The sequence below is a fragment of the Pleurodeles waltl genome, chromosome 7 (assembly GCF_031143425.1).
Source record: "Pleurodeles waltl isolate 20211129_DDA chromosome 7, aPleWal1.hap1.20221129, whole genome shotgun sequence".
In the NCBI taxonomy this organism is placed as follows: Eukaryota; Metazoa; Chordata; class Amphibia; order Caudata; family Salamandridae; genus Pleurodeles; species Pleurodeles waltl.
Genome location: NC_090446.1, coordinates 694,571,358 through 694,595,577, shown reverse-complemented (window position 1 = coordinate 694,595,577; position 24,220 = coordinate 694,571,358). Strand labels below are relative to the sequence as shown.

The 24,220-nt window shown below is 42.7% G+C and overlaps 1 protein-coding gene across 2 annotated transcripts in view; it reads left to right on the top strand.

Annotated features, from left to right (window-relative positions):
- ARHGAP26 (Rho GTPase activating protein 26) overlaps nt 1-24,220 on the top strand; it is a 1,945,875-nt gene that overhangs the window by 1,078,172 nt on the left and 843,483 nt on the right. For both annotated transcript variants that reach the window (XM_069244698.1, XM_069244699.1), the window contains exon 14: nt 10,318-10,392. In XM_069244698.1, coding sequence (XP_069100799.1) covers nt 10,318-10,392 — 75 coding nt within the window. The remainder of the gene's footprint in view (nt 1-10,317; nt 10,393-24,220) is intronic.

The window sequence follows — 24,220 nt, the reverse complement described above, 5'->3', positions numbered from 1 at the left end:
ACCCAGAAAATACTGCCTGTGGCATTGGTAAGTCACCCCTCTAGCAGGCCTTACAGCCCTAAGGCAGGGTGAACCACAGGTGAGGGCATAGCTGCATGAGCAATATGCCCCTACAGTGTCTAAGTCGGTTCTTAGAAATTTTAAGTACATTGTGGCCATATTAAGTATATGGTCTGGGAGTTCGTCAAAACAAACTCCACAGCTCCATAATGGCTACACTGGATACTGGGAAGTTTCGTATCAAACTTCTCAGAATAGTAAACCCACACTGATGCCACTGTTGAATCTATTACAAAATGAACACAGAGGGCATCTTAAAAGATGCCCCCTGTAATTTCCCCAATCCTTCAGTGCAGGACTGACTGGTCAGTGCCATCCTGCCACTGAGATGATTTTTTGCCCCCCTGGAGTGAGAGCCTTTGTGCTCTCTGAGGACAGAAACAAAGCCTGCACTGGGTGGAGGTGCTTCTCACCTCCCCCTGCAGGAACTGTAACACCTGGCGGTGAGCCTCAAAGACTCAAGCCTTTTGTTACAGAACCCCAGGGCATCCCAGCTATTGGCGATGCACGCCCCTCCGGACACTGCCCTCACTTTTGGCGGCAAGGCTGGAGGGGATAATGAGAAAAACAAGGAGTCACCCACCAGTCACGACTGCCCCTAAGCTGCCCTGCGCTGAGGTGACCCCTGCCTTTAGAAATCCTCCATCTTGAGATTGGTGGATTCCCCCAATAGGATTAGGGATGTGCCCCCCTCCCCTCAGGGAGGAGGCAAAAAGGGGGTGTAGCCACCCTCCAGGACAGTAGCCATTGGCCACTGCCCTCCTGACCTAAACACACCCCTAAATCTAGTATTTAGGGGCGACCCAGGAAATCAGATTCCTGCAACCTACACAAAGAAGAAGGGCTGTTGACCTGAAAGCCCTGCAGAGACGATGGAGACGACAACTGACTTGGCCCCATCCCTACTGGCCTGTCTCCAGTCTCACAGAACCTGCATAGCAACGCATCTGACAGGGACAAGCAACCTCTGAAGCCTCGGAGGACTGCCCTGAACCGAAGGACCAAGAAACTCCCGAGAACCGCAGCACTGTTCACCGACAGCAACATTTTTGCAACTTTGAAGCAACTTTCAAAGAACTCACTGATCCCGCCGGAAGTGTGAGACTTCACCCTTTGCACCCGACTCCTCCGGCTCGAGCTCCAGAGAACCAACACTGCATAGAGGACTCCCAGGCGAATGCGAACTTGTGAGTAACCTGAGACAACCTCCCTGCACCCCCACAGCGACACCTGCAGAGAGGATCCAGAGGCTCCCCCTGACCCCGACTGCCTGGTACAAAGAATCCGACACCTGGACCAAGCACTGCACCCACAGCCCCCAGGACTAAAAGGAACCGAACTCCAGTACAAGAGTGACCATCAGGCGACCCTCTGCCTAGCCCAGTCAGTGGCTGGCCCGAGAAGCCCCCCTGTGCCCTGCCTGCATCGCTAGAGTGACCCCTAGGTCCCTCCGTTGATTTCTACAGAAAACCCAACGCCTACTAAGCACTCTGCACCTGGCCGCCCCTGTGCCGCTGAGGGTGTAATTTGTGTGCCTGTTTGTGCCCCCCTCCCACCAAGTGCTCTACAAAAAAACCCTGGTCTGCCCTCTGCAGACGCAGGTACTTACCTGTTGGCAGACTGGAACCGGAGCACCCCTGTTCTCCATAGGCGCCGATGTGTTTTGGGCCCTCCTTTGACCTCTGCACCTGACCGGCCCTGTGTTGCTGGTGTGGTAACTTTGGGGTTGCCTTGAACACCCCCAGCGGTGGGCTGCCTATGCCCAGGAAACTGAACTTGTAAGTGCTTTATTTACCTCAGAAACTTAACCTTATTTACCTCCCCCAGAAACTGTTGATTTTTGCACTGTGTCCACTTTTAAAATAGCTCATTGTCATTTCAACCTATACTGTGTATGTTACTGCTCCAATTCAAAGTTCCTTACTTACCTGTGTGGAGTACCTTGCATTTTATGTATTTACTTCAAATCTTGAATCTTGTGGTTCTCAAATAAATTAAGAAAATATATCTTTCTATATAAAAAACTATTGGCCTGGAGTTAAGTCTTTGAGGATGTGTTCCTCATTTATTGCATGTGTATGGACAACAAATGCTTAACACTACCCTCTGAAAAGCCTACTGCTCGACCACACTACCACAAAATAGAGCATTAGAATTATCTAATTTTGCCACTATCAACCTCTATGGGGAACCCTTGGACTCAATGCACACTATCTCTCACTTTGAGATAGTATATACTGAGCCAACTTCCTACAGTTATAAAAGTAACTGGTGTCTGCCAAACTGGTTGGAGCCTATATAGGCAACCACAATGTCACTTCCGGCGCCAACAGCACCACGCGTAACTGAATGGAGCCACCTGACTGCACGTGCAAGGGATATTGCTCACTAAAGGTTTCTGGGTCCAGACTGATGCCTGGGGAAATCAAAGGTAAGGAATCTGCAGCTAGATAGTCTCTACCAGATAATGCGTTACCAAAGGTAGGTACGTTGTTTTCCATGCCCTAAGATAACTATAACTCATGCCCTTGCCATGCACTGCTAATTACCCCATGTATTACATCACCCATGACATCTTTTATAACATAATTCATATCCCTTCAACATTTGTAGTGAAATTATTGATGAGAAAACTGTGCATGGGGTGGGCACCAGTTATAGTTACTTGAGTACGTATAAATATAACTATAACTGGTGAATTTCAGTGGTTTTTAGAGTTTAAAACTTTAGGTTGTTACAGAACGTTTTACCTAACTATAATGTTACTTTAACTTCTGTTTTTTCAGTGAATATACAAATATGGTGGACTGCCCATTTAGGCATAGAAAGCCACCCCTAAAGTTTGTTGATCTACCACCTAAATCATCCAATCTTGAAGTGTGTGCAAGGTTGCATGGGCTGCTGAACCCACTTAAAGTCAATATCAGCCCAGAGGCAGTATAACATACTTCTGCTTAGCTGGGATCTCACAGCATATTGAATTTGACCTTTTCAATGCAACTTCCATGGAGCGTTCCTTTTTACCCTTAACGCTTTGACCAGTAATTAGTACGCTTTTCAGTCAAAGATTTTTAAATGGTGTAGCAACTGTTACTTTCATCTTTCATATTCTAAATTCAGCATATTCAGTATTACCTATTATTTACCTTTTATCTCTATTACAGCAGATGATATTGGTATCTTAAGAAGTGCTGGTACCCAACATTGTTTTAAGAAAGCCAGCTTTCCTGTGACTGTCGTCCCCCCCCCCATTGACGTTGCCTCCTTCTCTATCTCTTGTCTCTGTCCTTTATCATTACCCTACTCAATCCTCTCATTCTACTTTATCCTTTGTCTTTTATTCCTTTGTCACCTACTGGTTTGTTCCTTCTATTTATAATGTATCTTGTGCTAGCTCTACTCATTTCCTTTAGCAGCTGTAGTTTACAACAAACTAGGTTTAACGTAAGAATTGTTGCATTCTGGAAGCATTTATTTAATTTTTTTAAAGAATGTCAGTCATAAAAATGTCTCAAAATTGCATAGATTTCTTTGCCCCTCTGTACAATCCTTTTGGGACATAATCCTCCAGAACATCTATAATATCACAAAAGATTACACTGCACAGGATGCTTGTTGGTCCTTCTAGGAGGCCCCGGCGCAGACAGGGCTCTTCCCACTACAACCTCCCGAGTCCGGTTTCTGTCACACCTTCTATTAGCAGCATGCCTCTGTGTAGCACTAATGTGGAAACAACCACATGCTCCCACTGATAATCTGTGGTGGAGCAAGGTTTGGATCATATACGCAATGGGAAATCTCCCTGCAGTCTTAGGGCCATGGCCATGCCAAATTTGAGACTATATGGCGCTCCTTCCTCACTTAAATCCACTGTCAGAATAGGACTGGGGGCCTGAATCTTACAGTCTCCGAGACACTTCGATCCTCGGATATGTGGGTCCTCTCATCCCCGGAAACGGCGGAGGATTCTCCATAATCCGACCACATCCTACTTCTCTGTAACAAATGCTATTGACTTTTCATGGTGGTCCAATTGACTCAATGCAGAATAGTTACTCTCCTAGTGGCCCATATTCCTACGTTTGTCTTCAGGGGGAGCGAAGAGGCAGCTTAAGATCTCCCAGTACCCAGCTCCGCCTTCATGACTATGTATTGATCCTATGATGTAAATTATAACGCTACCCGCCTCTTGCTGTATTCACTTTATTAATTCCTAATGATGTACGCTTTTTGCCATGATCAATGTGTCGTGTTTTGTTACCTCTTAAAATGCAAAATAAAGAAGTTGTTAAAAAACAAAATAGCATAAGTATTTTTTTTTAAAAACACAAGTGCATAGTACTTTAAAAAACCCTGATGTGTTTACAGTGGACAAATTCCAAAAGGTTGCCAAGTGTAATTTTTTGTATATTTCTGTATTGCATTTTTGATACACCGGTACCAAATTTACAGCATGGTATTTTTGCATCAATAAGTAACAGTATAGCCATAGCAATCCTGGTTACTGACGGTTATAGAGAAATTGCCACGTGTTGTACATGCGCATAGCTTTCTCATGGAATATCAGGACCAGTATTTTTTCAAGTAAAGGTGTCTGGCAAGAAGAATGCCAGGGGGTCCCACGAGCACAAATTGAGTACTGCAGTTTCCTAGCTCTGAATTTTACTAGAAAAAAAGAATAGCCTAGTTTGTATATCTTTACAGGAGAACATAAATGCTAATTTCAGAAATATCTGCATTCACTCATTGCCTGTAATTTTGTTTCCAGGGAGCTGAAGAACTACAGACCCATCTCTCTGCTCCCTTTCCCAGCCAAGGTTACAGAGAAGGTCGTCAACCAGCAACTCACTAAATTCCTCGAGACACACTATATCCTAGACCCATCCCAATCTGGATTCAGAAGCAACCCCAGCACTGAAACTGCACTCTTAGCAGCCACTGTTGACATACGCATCATTCTGGACCGCAGAGGCACAACCTCACTCATCCTCCTCGACATCTCCGCTACATTTGACACACTCTGCCACTCCACTGTCTGGGACAGACTACACAACGCCGGCATCTGAGATAAAGCTCTGGATTGAATCAGGTCCTTCCTCACCAGAAGAACACAGTGTGTCAGACTACCACCGTTCACGTCAGAACCCAGAGAGACATGCTGCGGAGTGCCTCAAGGATATTCACTAAGCCATTCAACTTCTATATGGCCCCGCTTGCCAAGATCATCAAACAACACCGGCATACAACAACATAGTATCCTCTGCCAATGACACCCAACTGATCCTCTCCCTGTCTGAGGACTCTACTAAGGCCAAAAGAATTTTCCACAATGGGATGAGAGCAGTCGCCACCTGGTTGGAGGCCAGCTGCCTCAATCTCAACTTGGACAAGATAGAGACCCTCGTAATCAGCTCCACACCTTCTGCCTGGAACGATTCCTGGTGGCCCACAGATCTGGAAAACTACCCCCCAGGATGAGCCTGTGCATCATCCTGGACACCTCTCTATCCATGACCCACCAAGTCAACGCCGTCTCTTCATCATGCTTTCGCACCCTTCGACTCCTGCAGAAGATTTTTAAGTGGATTCCCTCTGACATGAGGAAGACAGTCACCCACACACTCATCATTAGCAAACTGGACTATGGCAATGCACTCTATGCCAGCATCACCAAGAAACTTCAATCAAGACTATAAAGAGCCCAGAATGTAGCAGTCAGACTCATCCTGGACATCCCCCGACACAGCCACATCTCCTCCCACCGCAGAGACCTATGCTGGCACAAAATAGGACCAGCATATCTCAACCACCACCTCGCCTTCTACATGGCCAACAGACATCGCCGTTCCTCCCAGCTCGCCCTTGCAGCTGTCACCAAGATCTAGAAAAGCACAGCAGGAGGAAGATCCTTCTCCTACCTAGCAGCCCGGAGATGGAACATGCTACCCCTCAAGCAGACCACTTCACTGAAGCAGTTCAGGAAGGACCTCAAGACCTGGCTCTTTGACTGAGCAGCACACCCACAAACAGTGCCTTGAGACCCTATGGGTGATTAACCGCACTCTACAATTCTGTGATTGATTGATTGAGTTGTAAAGCATTTCTAATCTATTATGTAGCAAGCCACTCACTGAGAAAACACCTGCCAGACGCTAACAACTTTCAGGCTTTAAAATTTCCATTGGTGAAAACTGTGCAAAATGCATCTTTCGTTCATACTTGAGCCATGCCCGCCATTTTGTTTTTTAAATGACATATATAATACAGTGCTTAGCAGGTGAATACAACCACTACAGCAATACTCTTCTGATAGGTTTAACACTTGGGCTATTCTCAATCTGAGTATTTCAAGCATATTGTGTTCTTTTCTGTTCTTTGTTCATTTAAGATGCTAAGTAGCTTGGTAGAAGCTTGTCTAGAAAACTTTGAGGTAAAGACTGGTAGTTTTGGCAATGCTGTTGATGTGAGGTAACATGGAAAAAGAGGTACTAAATGCTGAAAACCAAGCATTTTTCTGTGAGAGACAGGGAGAGCTGGATATTTGAAATCATTAAAGATCATCAATTCAAACGTATTTTGAGTTTTGGGATCAGTAGAGTATAAACTCAATTATTTCTGAAAGTTTGCAGCCATTGGAGCTAGGGATAGTTGAGCATAGAGTTAAAGTGTCATTTTTGGAGGTTGCAGAAGAGCTGGGTGCCACTTGCATACTTGTGAATAGAGGCTCCTGATGTCACAGAGGAAACATTGAGGCTCAATGCACAGGTTGAACATTGGGACCTGTTCATGCAATATACAGGTTGGAAAGACAATATGACTTCTAATACCTCTTTGTTTTATGTTGAGCTCTTGCATAAGTGAAGTTCAACTGTTTCTTCCCATTTTACTGTAATTAGAGTATCTAGACCAACTTAAGGAAATAGTACTTTGGGGTGGGTTTCCCAAATTCTTTTTTAAGCCATTGGAAATGTGTACTAAATACTTAAGCTCGGTTGGTGACTGAGCCAGTCAAATGAAATAACTAGCTTCTGAGCAGTAAAGGTCCTGGAAAGAGCCATCAACAAATAGCTCTCTGATCACCGGGAAAGGCACAACCTACTAGACTCCTCCCAATGCGGTTTCTGCTTCAGCCACACTACCAAGACTGCCATCATTGCCGCAATGGATGTCATTAGATAACTCCTTAAATTCGGAGAGAATGCAGCCTTGATCCTACTAGATCACTCAGCTGCGTTTGACACCATCTCCCACCAAACACTCACCTCCAGACTCAACCACATTGGAAGCTGAAGCAATGCACTCAAATGGATCCATGCCTTCATCAAAGTCTGCACCCTGAGGGTCTGCCTCTCACCATTCATCTCAGAACCTTAGCGCAACATATGCTGCGTCCCCCAGGGTTCCTTCCTTAGCCCCACCTTTTTCAACATCTACGTGACGCCCTTGGCCGAGAGTGTATGTTCACATGGACTCAGCATCATTTCATACACTGACACCCAACTCATACTCTTCCTCTCTGAAGACCACGCCACCCCCAGAGACAACTTCAGCAGTGCCATGAGACAGGTCACCGATTGGATGAAATCCAACTGCTTTAAACTGAAAACGGACAAGACAGAGGTGATCATTTTCAGAAACAACCTGTCCCCTGGGGACAACTCCTGGTGGGCCTCCACTGTTTGACAGGCCCACCCCTGACTGACCACACCATCAATCTCTGCATCCTCGACAGCAAACTAACCCTCAAACAGTAGATAAACGCAGTGGCTTCATCCAATTTCTACAACCTCTGCATGCGACTGAAAATCTTCAGATGGATCCCTATTGAAACTAAAGGGACTGTCACCCAAGCCATCATCATCAGCAGACTAGACTAAAGAAACGCCCTCTATGTCGGACTCCCTGCCCAGCTCATACACCTCCTCTGCGGTCTCCACTGACTGCCTGTGAACAAGAGGTACAAATTAAAGGTTCTCACCATCGCATACAAAGCCTTCCACAACATTGGACGAAGCACAGACTCTCCTTCCACCAGCCCTCCAGGGAACTCCATTCAACACCTCTCACCCTCGCGCATGTCCCAAGAATTAATTGTAGCAGCAGCAGAGGGCATTCCTTCTCATACCTCGTTGCCAAAAGCTGAAATGACGTCCCGTCCTACCTGTGCACCCTGCTCACCATTCTCGACTTCAGGAAAAGGCTCAGGACATGGTTCTTTGAGGAGTAGCTACTGACTTACAGCGACCACCCTCAAAGCCTGGATACCCCCAGAGTGATGAGCCACGCTATGCAAATCTAATGATTGATTGAATTTAATGCACTTTTTGGATCCTTAAATATGTGCATGCAGATAGACCTCAGTTTCTTATTTATAAATGTTAACCCTATGTAGGAGTATGATATCCCTTGGCAGTTCTCTGAAATTAAAGTAAATGTTGTTTTCTCAAAGGCCCGAACTAATAGTTGGGCCTTCTTAATAGCAGCTGCGCCCCTATGGAGTATGCTTCCTCATCTGTCCATCTACTGGAAGATCACAGTCTGTAAACATCAGAAAAACCTTGCATTTTCGGAAGTAGTACCTCATTGAAAGTATTTGGATTCAATGTTCAGTACCTAGTAGCCACGTATTGTGGTAATGAAGCATTTACTAAAAATATAACATAACGTTCTTCCCAGGTAGCTAATTGTAAATGTTTAATGGAGGGATGAAATGAAGTTTACATGCCATTTCCGTCCAATATCTCCTTGTGGATCTTGCCAAATATTGCAGCAATGTTTAGCTTGTTTTTTTTAATTATTGGTTTGGACTTTCGCCCACTGTGAATTGGACATTGCCCAACATCTCGTCTCTCCCAGGCTTTTGAAAAGCTGCCAGATAATGAATGTTTGCTGCATCTGAGCGTTCCTGGAAGATTAACCCAATCTTTGCAGCTTGGAAGATTTTTTTATACTGGTTTTTGAAGTGTCGCTGCCAAGATTGAGGCCTCCTGGTTCTAAACCAGAGTCTAGTAATCTTAAAATGTGGCAGGCAGAAACTGAAGGCCATACGTTGCTGCTTTTGAAGAACTCCTTGTGGTGCATAGTGAAAGTGATGTGTTCCATTAATCTTATTTCACGAAAACTGTAAATCCACCAGTTTGTTTCATTAATAAAATCTAGGAATGCCTAGGAGGCTCAAAACTGATGATCTGAGTGAATGGAAAGTTCCTGCTATATGCCACCCAAATTAAGGTTTATTCACATTCAGATGAATTCGGATATGTTGTATGTATGCATAGGTTCAGAGTCCAAGGTAAACACCACTTGCATGGTCTAGGTGAGAGCAGTGCTGTGGTCAAGGCCTCTTGCCCCACCCTATGTGACAGCAGATGAAGACTGGTAGGTGTTTATATACTGCCCCTTGCTCTGCTCCTGCAACACTGTGGACCGTATACGGCTCTGCATTTGTCACAGGCTTCAGGTTGTTACCAGCCATCGACTCCCACCACCGAAGTGTGGATTCCTCTCGTTGATGCACAGTGTTCAGCCACTGGCTGCCTGGATTCCTCCGCTCTCTGGATAGAGTGTCGCAGGCATGGCTACGAATCCGTCTTTGGTTCAAAGTGAATCTCTCATGTTCATTCTTCATTTAGTCACAAAGAGCGGCAGTTGACTACGGCATTCACAGCAGACCTTCTTTGACACAATCCGTGTTGTGTTTTTTTAATGTGATAGCCACTAGTTTGTATGTATGAAATATTTGTACGTTTACTTTGATGCATCTGCATTCTACCCGTCAGAAGCGGTAGGGTGGTAGACCTCCAGCCATGATTTAGAAGTTATGTGTTTCTCGGGACACAGGCAGCATTGTCCCTTTGCACGACGACATTATAGGTCCGCACAGCCGTCCACGGCTGTTTGTTTTTTAAGACGCTTTTTATTACACATTTCAAGTTACTGCCTTACAGTAATCCATGAAAGACGCGGAGCCCCACGTAGTGTATCCCCCCCATCCCCGCCCACGGTGCCTGCTGTTTGGGAGTACCAAGAGGAGCTGTCACTGAGTGATCTAAGTATTTTGCTGAACACAAACCAGTATTTTGCTGAACACGAACATTCTACAGTAGGGATCAAAAATGTTTTCATGGATTTCAACACCAGGGCTATGTGCTTGGGGATGTTTTAATTACTGTAGCTATTAAAGAAACACATGAATAGGAAATAAATGTTAGTTTTTTTTAAATATATCTCATTAAATGAAGTCTTTCTTTTCCACAGGGATCAATGAGCAAGGCCTTTACAGAATAGTTGGAGTAAACTCGAGAGTTCAAAAATTGTTGAGTATTTTGATGGGTAAGTACATCAAATAGACTTCAAAAGGTTATTCATTTAAGATAACTGCTCCTTGCCCTAGAGTTGAAAAATTGTTATTCATTTCTTAAGCTTAATAAACTATAGCGATGGCCTCGAAGCGATGATGGAAAATAATGGAAGGCGAAATACCAGAGCTGGTGCCCAGCTGCTCAGCAGCCTACCAAGCTTTCCAATTGATGTCAAATATTCATGCTGAGGCTCAGAAGGTGAACGAGCAATACAGATTAGTTTTTTTTCTTGAGTTATTTCCAATGCGTTCAAGGAAAGAGTTCACATTTCAGGCTATGTCTTCTGACAAATTGCTACTTATTTTTTGGATATTGATGTTTACTTATCTTTGTCTGAGGGGCGTCATAAACTGAGCTATGTGACAATCTTGCTGGGGTTACAGGGAGTGTGAAAAGGTTGGCTATCCAAATATTTCAAAATATATCCGCAGTTTGGAAAGTGCAAATGAAGCACATTTAGTTTCAAATCTGATGTGTGATGAAACATCATTAATATGATCAAAACTGATCAAGACACTTAACGATGCACAAGTGATAAATATTCGCTGAAACTCGTTTTCCATATATTAACATTTGTGCTATATATAGTTCTATTGGTTCAACTGCATGTTTGTGCAAATCCAGTGGCCAATTCAATGGAGAATGTGTTGCCTTTAAATGCCATAAGATGCTTTAGTAATGCATTTACAACAGTGTGCTTTAAAATGCAGACCCAACCTCATACTACACCCTAACCACTCTGAAGGGGCTTGGTTCATTTTCTAAGCTTGTTCTTTGTGTAACACTTGGCTTTTTTACAATCCTTATGACTTCTGTGACATAAAATTGATACCACCACCCCAACTCTGAAAATTGTTCCAGAGCCACTGCAATAGATTTGCTTTCACTGTTAAATGGTCTCCCTATCAAGACCTAAAAACACCCATTAAAAGTGACCTCGGTCCTGCTCGTTGCGCCCTGTCTTGCCACAGCTGGCTTTTGCTTTTCTAACTATGCCCTTCCCTGTCAGTCCCACTAAGTATGATGGTTCTCTATCTCCATTATAATTCTGTGCCACCAGAATTACAAGCTTACCCGTGAGACTGTGCTTGTACAGCCCAGCAGCAGATATATGCTGTAGAACAGCAGTTCTTAACCTTTTGACTGTTTTGGACCCCTATTGAATCATCATTTGAAATCCGCGGATCCTAACTGAGCCATTACTGGTAGACGAGGGCCAAGGCCTTGTAATTTTCTCTAAAATAGTACTCAGAAATACAGAAGCAAACAAATACACAAATTATTAAATAGTTTATTTCAGAATTTATCGTAAGAAGCAATATAGAAGAATCAACATTTTGATTTTAATGGAAGGTTGGAAGTTTTCTAAATTCCGGTTTTAATTGTAGACTAGCATATCACTTTGTAATTTTGCTGCTCCAAATGCATGATATCTTGTCATCAGGGCTTCAATTGAGGCTACCCATTGTTCATACTCCATTCAGTTTGCTAACTTGTACTGCTCCCACTACTCAAGCTAGTGATACCAACTTACATTTTAGCCTTCAATTTCAAGATCTTTCACATTTAATTTTCAGAAACACTTCCCGAGTGCAAGAAATGTTAAATTGTTTTACAGGTAAGTACAAAACTTACAGTTTCAGTCTCTGGGTTTTAGGAAGTCCACTGGTTGGGATTCAGGTGAACCCCAAAGTCCCACCACCAGCAACAAGGGGCCGGTCGGGTGCAGAGATCAAAGTTGAGCAAATGTAACGTGGGCTCCTATGTAGACAGGGGGTACTCGGAATCAGGCCTGTCTGCAGCTAAGTATCTGTGGCTCGGAGAGCAGACCAGGGGGGGATTAGAACAACACTGAAGGGGCCACAAGTAGGCACCAAACACACACCCTCAGCGCACAGGGGCGGATGGGTGCTGGGTGCAAACAGGACATCTGGTTTTCAATGCTGGTCTACGAAGATACCCTGGGGTCACTCAGAGGCTGCAGGCGAGGTCCAGAGGGTGTCTCAGGCACACCACATGTTGGACAGGGAGGAGGGCTGCCTGCTGAACGTAGAGGCACCGGGGGGCGGGTTCTCCAAGGCCTGGGGGCTGCAGGTGCAGTGTGTCTTTAGGCATCGGATATCTTTGTGCGGAGATTTGTGGTCAGGGGGGTCAGCGGGATTCCTCCTGCAGGCGACGTCGTGGAGGGGTGGAGACGTCAACCCAGGGTGGGCACTTGCTCATTCGCCTGGGGACCCTCTCTTGCTGGGTGGACCACCTGGACACGGGCCATGGGCGTCAGGTGCACAGGGGTCATGAGTCATGCATCGGGAGTGAGGTGGGAGTCCTTGATTGTAGGTTTTCTTAGACAGAGCCGCTGTCCTCAGGAGTTTTTGGTCCTTTTGAGTGCAGGGCAGTCCTTTGGAGTTGGACAGAGGCCACTGCTGCCACTGGACGCGTTGCTGATCTTTTGCAGGTTGTTTGAAGCAGGAGACAGGCCGGTAGGGCTGGGGCCAAAGCCGTTGTCGTCTTCCTTCTTCTCTGCTGGGGAGTTTCAGCTTAGCAGTCCTTCTTCTTCTTCTTGTTAGGTCACCAGGAATCTGGGTGAGCTGGGTTCAGGGCGGCCCTTAAGATTCCAGGGTGGCCCTTGAGATTCCTAGATTTAGGGGAGCTTTAGGGGTCAGAGGGCAGTAGACAATGGCTACTGTCCCTAAGGGTGGCTACACCTTCCTTGTGCTCACTCCCTTTGGAGAGGGGGGCACAAACCTTATCCCATTGGTCCATGTCCCCCAAACCAAGAAGGAAGATACTGCAGGAAGGGTGTCACCTCAGCTCTGGACACCTTAGAGGCGGTCTTGGCTGGGGTGGTTTTCCCTGATTTTCTCACCAAAAGAGGGGCTTTGTCTGGGGGAGGGGGCATCTCCACTAGCTGGAGTGCCCTGGGGCACTGTAATCTGAGGCTTGGGCCTTTGAGGCTCACAGCTAGGTGTTAAAGTACCTGTAGTGGGGAGGTTTTGTTTCTCGCCACAGTGTGCACAAAGGCACTCACCCCATGTGGTCGGAAACTTGTCTGAAAGTCGCAGGCTGGCACAGACCGGTCAGTCCTACACTAGCAGTTTGGCTAACATATAGGGGGCATCTCTAAGATGCCCTTTGTGTGCATTTTGCAATAAATCCCACACTGGCATCAGTGTGGGTTTATTGTGCTGAGAAGTTTGATACCAAACTTCCCAGTATTCAGTGAAGCCATTATGGGGCAGTGGAGTTTGTAATGACAAACTACCAGACCATATACTCAGTATGTCTGTGACAGACTGCCTTTGAGCTTCCATCTTCCTCCAAAGCATTTTATGCTTGATGGTGGTTCCTTTGGAGTCTCTGAATCTGTTAGGGCGTCAATAGTGAAAGTTATCATTGAAAGACTTGATACAATAGCACGAATCACACACAGTCAATGTGGGGAATTCAAGAATCATATTTCCCAATGCTAAAATCAATGCATTCAGTTTAGCAAGTTTTGCGGTACAATCCCTAAGGGCCTGTGTAAAGGTTTGTTGAGGGTGGAATTCTCCAACCCTTATCACTCTATAAACAGCTGCGCAAGACACAGCATTGATGTTTGAGCCCTACAGCAGGTTGAGCTGAACCATCAGTGTAAATGATGTATTTGTAGTGATCTACAAGCATGACGTTAGCGGGCATGGGGTACTCAAGTTCATATTGTCGAAATTCCAGAGTTTGTAATTTTGGGTCAAAGACATTATCAATCTCAGTGGCAGTTAAGGAGATGGCCCATTCTGTTTATTGTGGATGTAGTACTTTTGCGTTTGGAACACTGGCTTTCATAACAGTCTCTGGGGCTTGGACTAGGGTCACAATATTGATGCGTTTTCCCTGGGCCAATGGTCTCTCCTTAATAACAGCCATGTGAACTGCAGTCACTATTTTTTTCAGTGGATGCTAAACACATTTCTGCATTGGACTAGAGATGTGATTTATATGCAGTCAAGACTGTGTCACCTTCATTTAATGTGCCACACTTAAAGCCAGTAGCACCCAGAATCATCCGGATGACCAAATTTGTTTTGTTTCCACCTGTATGTAGGTGTTTAGCTTCAAGCATGTCTGTAACAATCTAAGTATTTGTGTTTGTTGTGGTGTCCAGTGTTTGCAAGGGAAATCTGGACGTATTAAAATAAAAAGTGGTTTTATGCGTTGTGCATAATCAGGTATGTATGTTCTGCCAAAGATAAAGAATCCAAACAAGAATTTCAGTTTTTTGATGGTATTAGATGGTTGTAATTGTGTACTCTTCCCAAGAAAATATAGTGCCATACCGTTCTCCTCATTAGAAAGCTTGTATCCCAAAAACAGGAAACTGAGAAAAGCAGTGTTTGTTTTCTTAAAGTTGAATTTGTAGCCATGTTCTGCAAATCCCAACACACTGCAAGCTACCATGGCCAAATGTGTGTTTGTCGTCGTCTGTCAGATAGATGTAATCTATGTAGGACAACGCCTCATAATTAATATTGTGTAGTATTGATGCTGCATAGGCTGAGAACAGACTGTTCTTATACCCTTGGGGAGTAGACAAAATTGGCATTGAGAACTGTCCAAGAAAAAAGCAGTTATAATCCTGCTTTATGTGCGTGTGACTATTTAAGTGTTGTTGAAGACTATTCAACATGAATGTTCCAGCTTATCTACAGGGTACAAAGGGTTGTTCATTGGAGATAGACAGGGTTCAGTTACTCCCTGGTACTGTGGTTGTAGTTGCGGGTTAGCCCGTATAGGTATAACATGATGAGAAGAATCCCTATCCCAGCTCACATGGTTGCGGTACATCGCTGTCACCTGTGCTAGAGCCCAATCTGCATCACAGGCTTATTTTACTTGCTCTAGAACCAGGATTGAAAAATATGGCAAAATGATGACATCTTGTTGTCTGAGGGTTCAAACAAACTCTGGCAGCCAATCTTTTTCTGCCATCAGAATGTCGTAGCTGAGCGTTAATTTTCCCCCTGAAAATTACTTTTAATTGTGCACATTATGTTCCCCTCAATCGCAATGTTTAATTTATAGATTCAGTCTAAAGGGGCGACACTGCTGTCTGGGGTTTCAACTTCTATATAGTTATTAGTTGCTCTCACATCCAGAAACTCCTGAAGATTCTGGCGAACTATTATGACCTTTGCTGCACTGTCTAGCAGAGTCACTAGCCACGTCCTGTTCTTCAGTAATGTTCTCAATATGTGTGGCATATTTTGCCAAAATTCCCACACCCACCTTCTTTTTACATTGGTGTTTTTGTTGTCAAATTCTCTCTTCCTTTCTTATTCTTATTACGACAGACGATCATTATGAGTCCTCCTTCTGTTTCACGTAGTCTTCTGCATTCTGACCGCACACCTCCCTTGGTCCATTTGTCAGAAGAGTCTTGCAAGGAAAAAGAAGGGTGTGTATCATTATACTGATCCCTGTCAGATTGTTTCAAATTATCATGGTTATGTTACTTGTAACGTCTCTTTATGGTCTCTGCCTGCGGATATTCTGCTCCTGATTTAACTTTGTCCTTATTTGATTTTTGCTTATCCCAGTGTTTTTTTTTTTTTTAGAAACCTCCTGCACTTGCTTAGTGTTATAATTTTCTTAGTTACCTTTAAGCTGTGGCTTATTTGGTCTGGACCCCAAATTATCCTGACCTATACTAGTATAAGTCTCAGAAAATATTTTTGGTAGGTCGCATTCCAGATCTTTTGGAGGAACTTGTGCGAGCTGTTGACGTAGTGCGAACGCTGCTGCTTCCCCTTTAATGCTGCCTAAAATAATTGAGGCTATGGTGGCAAAATTACCCATTAATTTCATCCCCAAGTCTAAGGCAGGGGCAGGCCTGTGTTTATTTAGAATTTGTTTCAAAGAACCGAACATGATGGTGTACCATGTGTTAGGGTACATATTGCAGCAACAACTGTGCCCCATGTAGCACCATCATCTAGTGAGGGAACCATCCCAAATAGCAAGCACCTGGTTAGACTTCTCTGTTTATCTTGGTATCCCATGTGGAGGAAACACTGCTTCCAGCTGGCTTGTTTTTTGAGCAATCAAAACAGAATTTCTTCTTGTTTGGTTGGTACATTACCAATAATTGCATTAATAGTTCCTGGGTTTATCCCTGGTGTAGCCAACTGTTGTTGGGCAGCTGAAGCAGCCCTTACTGGGGCAATATTCTATGTTCGTATTACAAATTTTACTGAGCGCCTCTATTATCTTTCTAAATTATTATATAATGGGTGCATATCTGCTGCCTGTACGTTTTGTACATTAGGATAAGGGGTGTAGGCAGCTAGAACTGGCCTTGAGACCTGTTCATTACTGAGGGGACCCTGTCTAATGTTTTCAACAACATGTGAAATGGAACCTATTTTTTTTTATGTTCCTGGGGCTGTATTATAGAAGTGCCCCGGGGGCGCAACAGCCATTTTCACCTGCTTTGCGCACCCCCGGGGCACTTTGGTATTCTAGAAGGGGTCGCAAACGCTTGTACGGCCCCTTCAGTAATATACATAGCGCTGGCGCTATATGTGAGCAAGCGCTATCATTAGAGGGTGTTCCCTCATTTGCACGGGGGCGTGGTCCCACGCAAATAACGGAATCTCTTAACCTCTGTGCTTGCGCCGTAATACCGACTTGGGCGCAGAGACAAACATCCCTTTAGGAGGCGTACTCAAAATGCGCTACAAAAAGGTGGTTTACTTCCAGGACACCTTCTAAAGGAATCCCTCTAGAGGGGAGAACAGGGGTCCAATGGATCACCAATCCTCCTTAAAAGTGCAGGCTGGGAGCCGCCTGCACAGAGAAAAACAGAGCAGCATTTAAAAAGCTGGTCCGTATTTCTATTCAATGCTCTGCCCTGAGGACAGCACGAGTTCATGGCTCCTGTGGGGGCAGTGCATTTACTCTAACACAGCACACTTTCCTTGTTTGCACAGGGTGCACCTTTTGAAAGATGCACCATGGCGCAAACAAAGAAAGTGCGTTGTAAGTGTAATACAACCCCAGTTATTCTATTCCTAAGTAATTCTCTGCTCTGTATTGTTGTGGAATATTTGCTACTGTGTATGGATGAAATGTATTTGTATTGGCAGGAAAATGGACCCATGCATAAAATGGTTTGCGTCCCTTAACCACAAATGAAACATCTCCAACCCATTAGGTAGCCCGTTTGCAAGTAAATGTTGTGTGACAGCATGTCTACACTTTACTGGAATAACTATTGGAGTCACCATTTTGTGAGACAGAAATCAGATTCGAAACACTAAGTAGGGTATTTTTTTTAAGAGTTCAAGCTGAATAACCTATAGGCAAATATAGGTGCTACATATATAGCTGAGGAGGATTTACCTCACACGCCACAGTTCTCTCCGTATAAAAGGTCATCAGGGCACTTTAGCTATAGGAGAGGGAGAAATACTCAGGAGATCTGACGTATCTGTTAAATAAGTACCTGACATTGATACGTTAGTGGCGCCATGTTATGTGGTTCCTACTTTGGTAATAGGCCTGCGTGTTGAGGACGACAGGACCTACTATTAGTAGCTCCTGGCTAACTCACAGTGCCTCCCCCAAGTCTCCAAACATGTCAGAGCAAATGGTGATTACGGCAACCTGAACATGGAACTCCGACTCCCCGGGAAAGTTGTGGAACCAGATCATACTCCTTTCGCTCATTCACGCACACCTAGGCTAGACAGTAGATGCAAAATTAGTTTTCAATACATTATTGAAGCAATCTGGTATAAAAAAAAAGCATGTTCTGCGATAATTAGGCAGATGAAACAAAGCAAGGTAACCAACATTATGAACAGAGTGAAGAAGATGAACAACCCCACCATGTTGTGTGTGGTTCTAGATGTTCTAAAGATTCCCCCCTAGTCTATGTCTACTTCTGAGAGCATAGAGCTTGTAAACCTCTTCCAGGCCCGATCTAGGGATTAGCCCAAGTCCCTTACCTGGATAGAATATCAGGAATCAGTCTGTCGTGTAGATCCTTTTGGGAAGCAGGAAAATCAGCACATGCAAAACTGCCGGACGCACAGTAGGCGTCCCAGGATGATGATGACCGGAATGCCCTCCTTGGGTCAGTGTGTAGTTTAAATAATAAACCATGCTATATTAGGACCACAGTTCTGATGTAAGGCTATGTCTTGGAGATAGAAGCTGGCTTCTGGACTGGCAACACAAGTTTGCATATCATGTACTGCATGTAATAACCTTGGACAAAGACTACAGTTTATATGTAGTACAATGGCTGATTAAGTGACAAACCCAGTCCTAGCCTTCTTGTTGAAGCAGCTGGTAAAAATATGTAAAAGCCTTTGCTAAAAAGCAGCCGCGCTAACCATGAATAAAAACGTATAAAATGTTAATAAGACACAAACAGCATTACTAAACTAAAACATGGGTCTCCAACTCGGGTAATAATGGGGACCTCAACACTACTACTGTCAAACAAGTTAACACAGGAAAGGTAATGGAAACACCATCATTTGAGAAGAGTTTTTAATCTAAAAAATGCTGCTGACAGATTCCATCACTATATTAAAATTCCTCAAAGTAGCAATCTGATTTTAATCTTTGGGTACAAGTCATCTCATGTCATCTGCCATCCGTCCAAACTCAACACTAGTTTTAAGAATAGTTTCCTGAATACCTGATATTCGGCCAAATTCGATCTTCAAACAGCGACTACCTCAGATATTTGAATGTTGTTGATTGGTGCAAAATTAAGTGCAAGCCTTATTTAGCCCTTAATATCCTATTCCATCTGCTGAATATACACCAACTCTCCACCTTATGCACCAGCAACAAAGTCAGAATTCTCAAACTCCTCATCGCAGAAACTTTGACAATCAAATACCAGCTCCCATTGAATGTAACTCATCTGGCCCTCTCACCACCCCCTTTCTTGCATCATTATCCCTCTCACAGAAATTTCCCCAAGAAAACCTGGATATGCCTCTTGAAATATTTGCTGGCACCCATTATTGAAAACTGCACTCTTTCAGCACTTAGTTGTCTGTAGATATCATGACTTTGTCAGCACGATTGAGGTTTAAAAGATCACACTGTAAACTAAGCCAAATGTAGGTCAGCAAATCTCTTAAAAAAGACAAATTCATAACATAAAGGTAATGTGTCTAACCTCCAAATCACATTTATTCTGAATACTAGGTTGGTATATGAGGATTCAATGACTCCCAGCTCATATGAAGAGTGATTTGTCATTAAATATGTGTAGAAATGTAATTGATACCAAAATACTTTAATTGCCAGGTTGCTACATTCATATGTGTGTTTGTGGTAATGTTTCCATTTTGGTAAAATTATAAATAAAGACGTTTAAAATAAAGGCCTCCTAGAGCAGAACTTTCCATCAGGTTTGACAGATTTTAAAGGCTCAAACAGCAGAGTTAATATTCAGGTGCATGGATCTCAAATTTTGATGCGTTGGGTGAAACTTTTAGGACAGGCTGAGGCTTAGGACAGTAGATCTTCTACTCGAGTTACAGTGATTACATATGCTCAAACCTCAGATAACAGCATTATCTTTGAGGTTTAAGCAGATTTTGCAAGCAGCTCTTCATGGAGCAGAAATATTCATCAGGGAATGCAGATCTTTGAGCCTCAAAAATAAGACAGCAGAGCAATCCCTAACATTACACAGATATAAAAGGCTCAAACTACAAACAACGTCATCTATTAGGTTACACAGACCTTGCAAGGCCAAGTTTCAGACAACATTCCTATCCTTCAGGTCACACTGATTGTACATTCAGTGAATGTACATTAAGGGTTTGGGCAACAAAACTATCACTCAGGTTACATAGATCACGCAGGCTCAAGCTTCAGGTGTTTTAAAGTCTGTGTAGTCAATTAACACATATGAAGTGTCATCATTGTATGAAGTATTGAATAGTATTTATAGATGGATGAATACTTCTCATATAAAAAAACACACTGGGACCGCAGCCGTCAAGTAGCCTCCTAGTGTGCATGACACATTTAGCAAGCCCTTACTCTTTATCCAACACACTTTGTTCTATGTGACTGTTTGGCGTACACCTATAGTTGTAAAACATGAAATTTTAAGAGCCAGAATGAAGACTGCTGTTTACTTAAAATGCCCTGCCAGTACCATTTGGGGCCCCTATTGGTACTCTTTCCACACTTTTCAAACCATGGGCAATCACTGGCCCTCATCTGTCTTGCTTCTCATGCTCTGTCGCAACCTTTCTGACTGCGTGTAGCACAGTCATTTTATTGCGCTCTATACAGGGGAACATCCCCTTTCCTCGCCACCCCAAAACAGCCGCCATATCTTACCAGTTTGCTCCTGCCGTGTTCTTTTCCCTCCCCTTCATAATTAGGCCTTTAGTGGTCTGACCCTCTGACATTTGGCCTCCATTCCTCCTCCAATTCCCCCCACTGATTCATCATTTCTGGGCTGACTTATGATCCTGCCTTACCTATTTTATTTTATCACTTCCCAGAATGGCATACAATGGTAATTTTATTACTGTTATTGCATTCTATAACAGCAATAAAATCAATTAAAAATCTGGCCTTTTAACATATTTCTTTCTTAAGATAAATGTAATATATAATACAGGGTCAGTTATATCTAACTAAGGTGTAATTTGGTATATATATTTTGATGACTTTCTGAATGGGGAAATAAGCTCTTTTTAATGAATAGTTAAATTGTTGCACACAATAACTATTTACAACTATACACTCAATAAAATCAGTTCGCAAAAGAAACTAGGAGTTTGTTTTTATTTCAAAATTTGCCTACATTTATTATGACTGTCTATACTCAGAAATTATTGCACATCACCTTTCAGTTGTAAATAAGTACAATAATAAAACAGCATGTTACAAGAAAACTTTACGATCAAAAATCTAGGCACTCATTTAAACTTGTTAATCCCCACCTGGAAAACAGATGTAGGCACACTTATGGCCACTGCAGTTAAGACAGTTTCAAATTTGATTTTATTTATGTTTTGGATCTCAACCGAAGTCCACATAAAAAAAACGAAAAAAAACAGTATATCCAAAAAGCATCATTACTACCACAATTTAAATAGAAAACCAAGTAGAACACATTTAAAATCTGTACAATGATAAAATTCCATAATACACAACATTGCTTTTTACGAATGTAACAATTACAAAATACAGACTAAAACAACTTGTGCAAATGCGTTAGCGCAATTTCAAGGTTATTACACTCCATGCTACCAAGAAGATAATTAGATTCAAATCCACAGGTAAGATGCTGTAGAAACAATTAAATGAAAAAAAACCTATACATGAAAAAACAAAGTGGAAATCCACAGATAAAGTACTGTAAAGACAATTAGATTAAATATATACAAATCTTACTAGTAAATTAATAAGTAACAAAAATACTTATGTTAGTATTTTACCAAATTCATTAACCTTCAATTGTAAGCAAAATTTACAATTCTTTACAAATACAGTGGAGTTCTAGGAGCTTTAGCAATTATCCAGAGAAAGTTTTAACACGCATTTGAAATGTTTTTAAAACATATCTTTTGCACAAGTCATTTCAGAGAGAGGGGTAAACAAGGAAAGTCTAGCATCAGCAACTAGAGTTATATTATATTTTAAAAAGATTGGTCTCAAAAAGTGATGACCGGCAAAGTTCAGATTTGGGCATACAAAAATCACGTGATTCAAATTCTGAACATGGGAAAGGCAAAGCTTGCACATACCTCTCATACTTTGGAATACCATCTCATACTACTGTACTGTCACATAGCGGTAGTTGGTTTAATTTTAATAACAAAATAATTCTGCATTCACAGTGCAGAAGATTCCATAAAAATAAGGTTGGGATAGTTTATAGATACTATTACCTATTATTATTTAATTCCTTACAGATTGACTGCAGAGTGAGATATCTCTTCTCACTGTAAACAGTAACTTTGTTATCATATTTTAACATAGATGTTGGGAAAGGGAGATTCCCAGTCTGAACAATTTCAAACGTTTCCAAGGCTTTCCTATAGGTAGAATAAAAAAAAAGTGCTTTTTTCTTTCACACTTTAAAAGTTTTCAAATTTTGGTGCAGCTCGAATAAAGCCCATGTCACCTCCCCATAAACTATTCCCTCACCTCAATGCTCCTGCCAGTGCAAGCACAAAAGTAGAAGGTAACCCCGATTCAAGCTGAAGAGCTGTAGGGGAGGCCGTGAAGTTCAAATTACAAATTTAATGCCAAGTAACCCCCTCTGTTTTCTCGAAGTAATCACAACACCAGACATCCATCACTTCGCAAGGGTAATTCAGAGTGGGCGGATCTTTACCTTAAATGCAGTTAAGACATGTGCAAAATGTCTCTGTCTACAACAGTTGTTCATCTTTGAATAGCCGAGGCCTTGGACAGCACTTTACTTCTACATGATTTATATGATCAACATTTGAACAATTGTTTGAAAATGTTCCTCTGATATAGGGATAAAACTGCACTCTTTCCATCCCGGAGTTCCCCAGAGTCCATTTAAACTTTTCCCTTGATATAACCCCCTTAGTTAGGAAAATCATGACTTTACACTTAGATATATTTATCATTAAGAAGTGCTCTATAGCATATTTTTCCAGTGCACAAAGCTGTCTTTGTAGACCTGTAGGGATAGATCTAACAAGATAACATTGTCCGCGTAAAGGAGACCGCGACACACATTAGGCCAAGTTTAGGGGGGGTCTCCTTTTACTGATCCAACTCTGATAAGCAAGTCGTGTGTATAGAGAAAAAAGAAGCGGTGCAAGCAGGCAATGCTTTAAACCATTTTGCATTGCCGCTCTCCTGGGCAAATCTTGATCTCCCCCAATAATTCCATGTCATCAACTTCAGCATTCTAAACATGCTGATCACAGTTCCTTGAGATACTAGCATATAGATCGGAAATGTACTGCATCCAGACATTGTCCGAAATTGCCTGGGCTGTGACTTTGGAATCACAATATTTAGCTTTTAAAGCCCAGTATTTACAAGAGTTGTGTGACATGGCAGCTTCCATCAAATTGATCCTTTTTGTGTCCTCTTCCTTCCTGCGTTCCACAACCTTCAGTCTTGTTCTCTTCCGCTTAAGGTGGTTAATTTCTCTCTGTCTAGAAGGCGTGAAAAGCTTAAATTGTTCCCATGCAAGGCAATTTATTTCTTGATTCACCTTTTCACAGCTCAGGAGACCTTAAAAATAGGTTTAGATCGCTTTACACTTTCTTTACTCCCCAGGCTTCATACTATCATGCGTCCAAAGGGTGTGGTTATTAGTTTTTTTATATTCAGCTATGTCCTTCACAGAATTCCAGTCATCAGGGGCTATGAAATCTAAATGAACTGACCCAGAAAGAAAACTATGATCACTCAACTAAGTCCACAGAATCTGCAGCTGAATACAGGCATAGAAGTATGGTAGGACACCACCATAAAATCAATTAATGACTAAAACGTATAAAAGGCATGACAATCCTCAGGAAACCTGCTATTCAGATACACAAATTAATTTGATCTCAGACTAATACCCCTCCTATCTACTCTATTTTATTCTGGTAAGACCACATCAGGAATACCTGAAGTCTCATTCATTTCTGAATTACTACAAGTCATACAAGCTGAATTAGACACCTTAGCATTAAAATCAACTACAGTTATTATCTAGGGACATTCCTCCATATTACTAATATTACGAACAAAGAAAAGAATAGAATTTGCTAAAGAATCCTTTACCA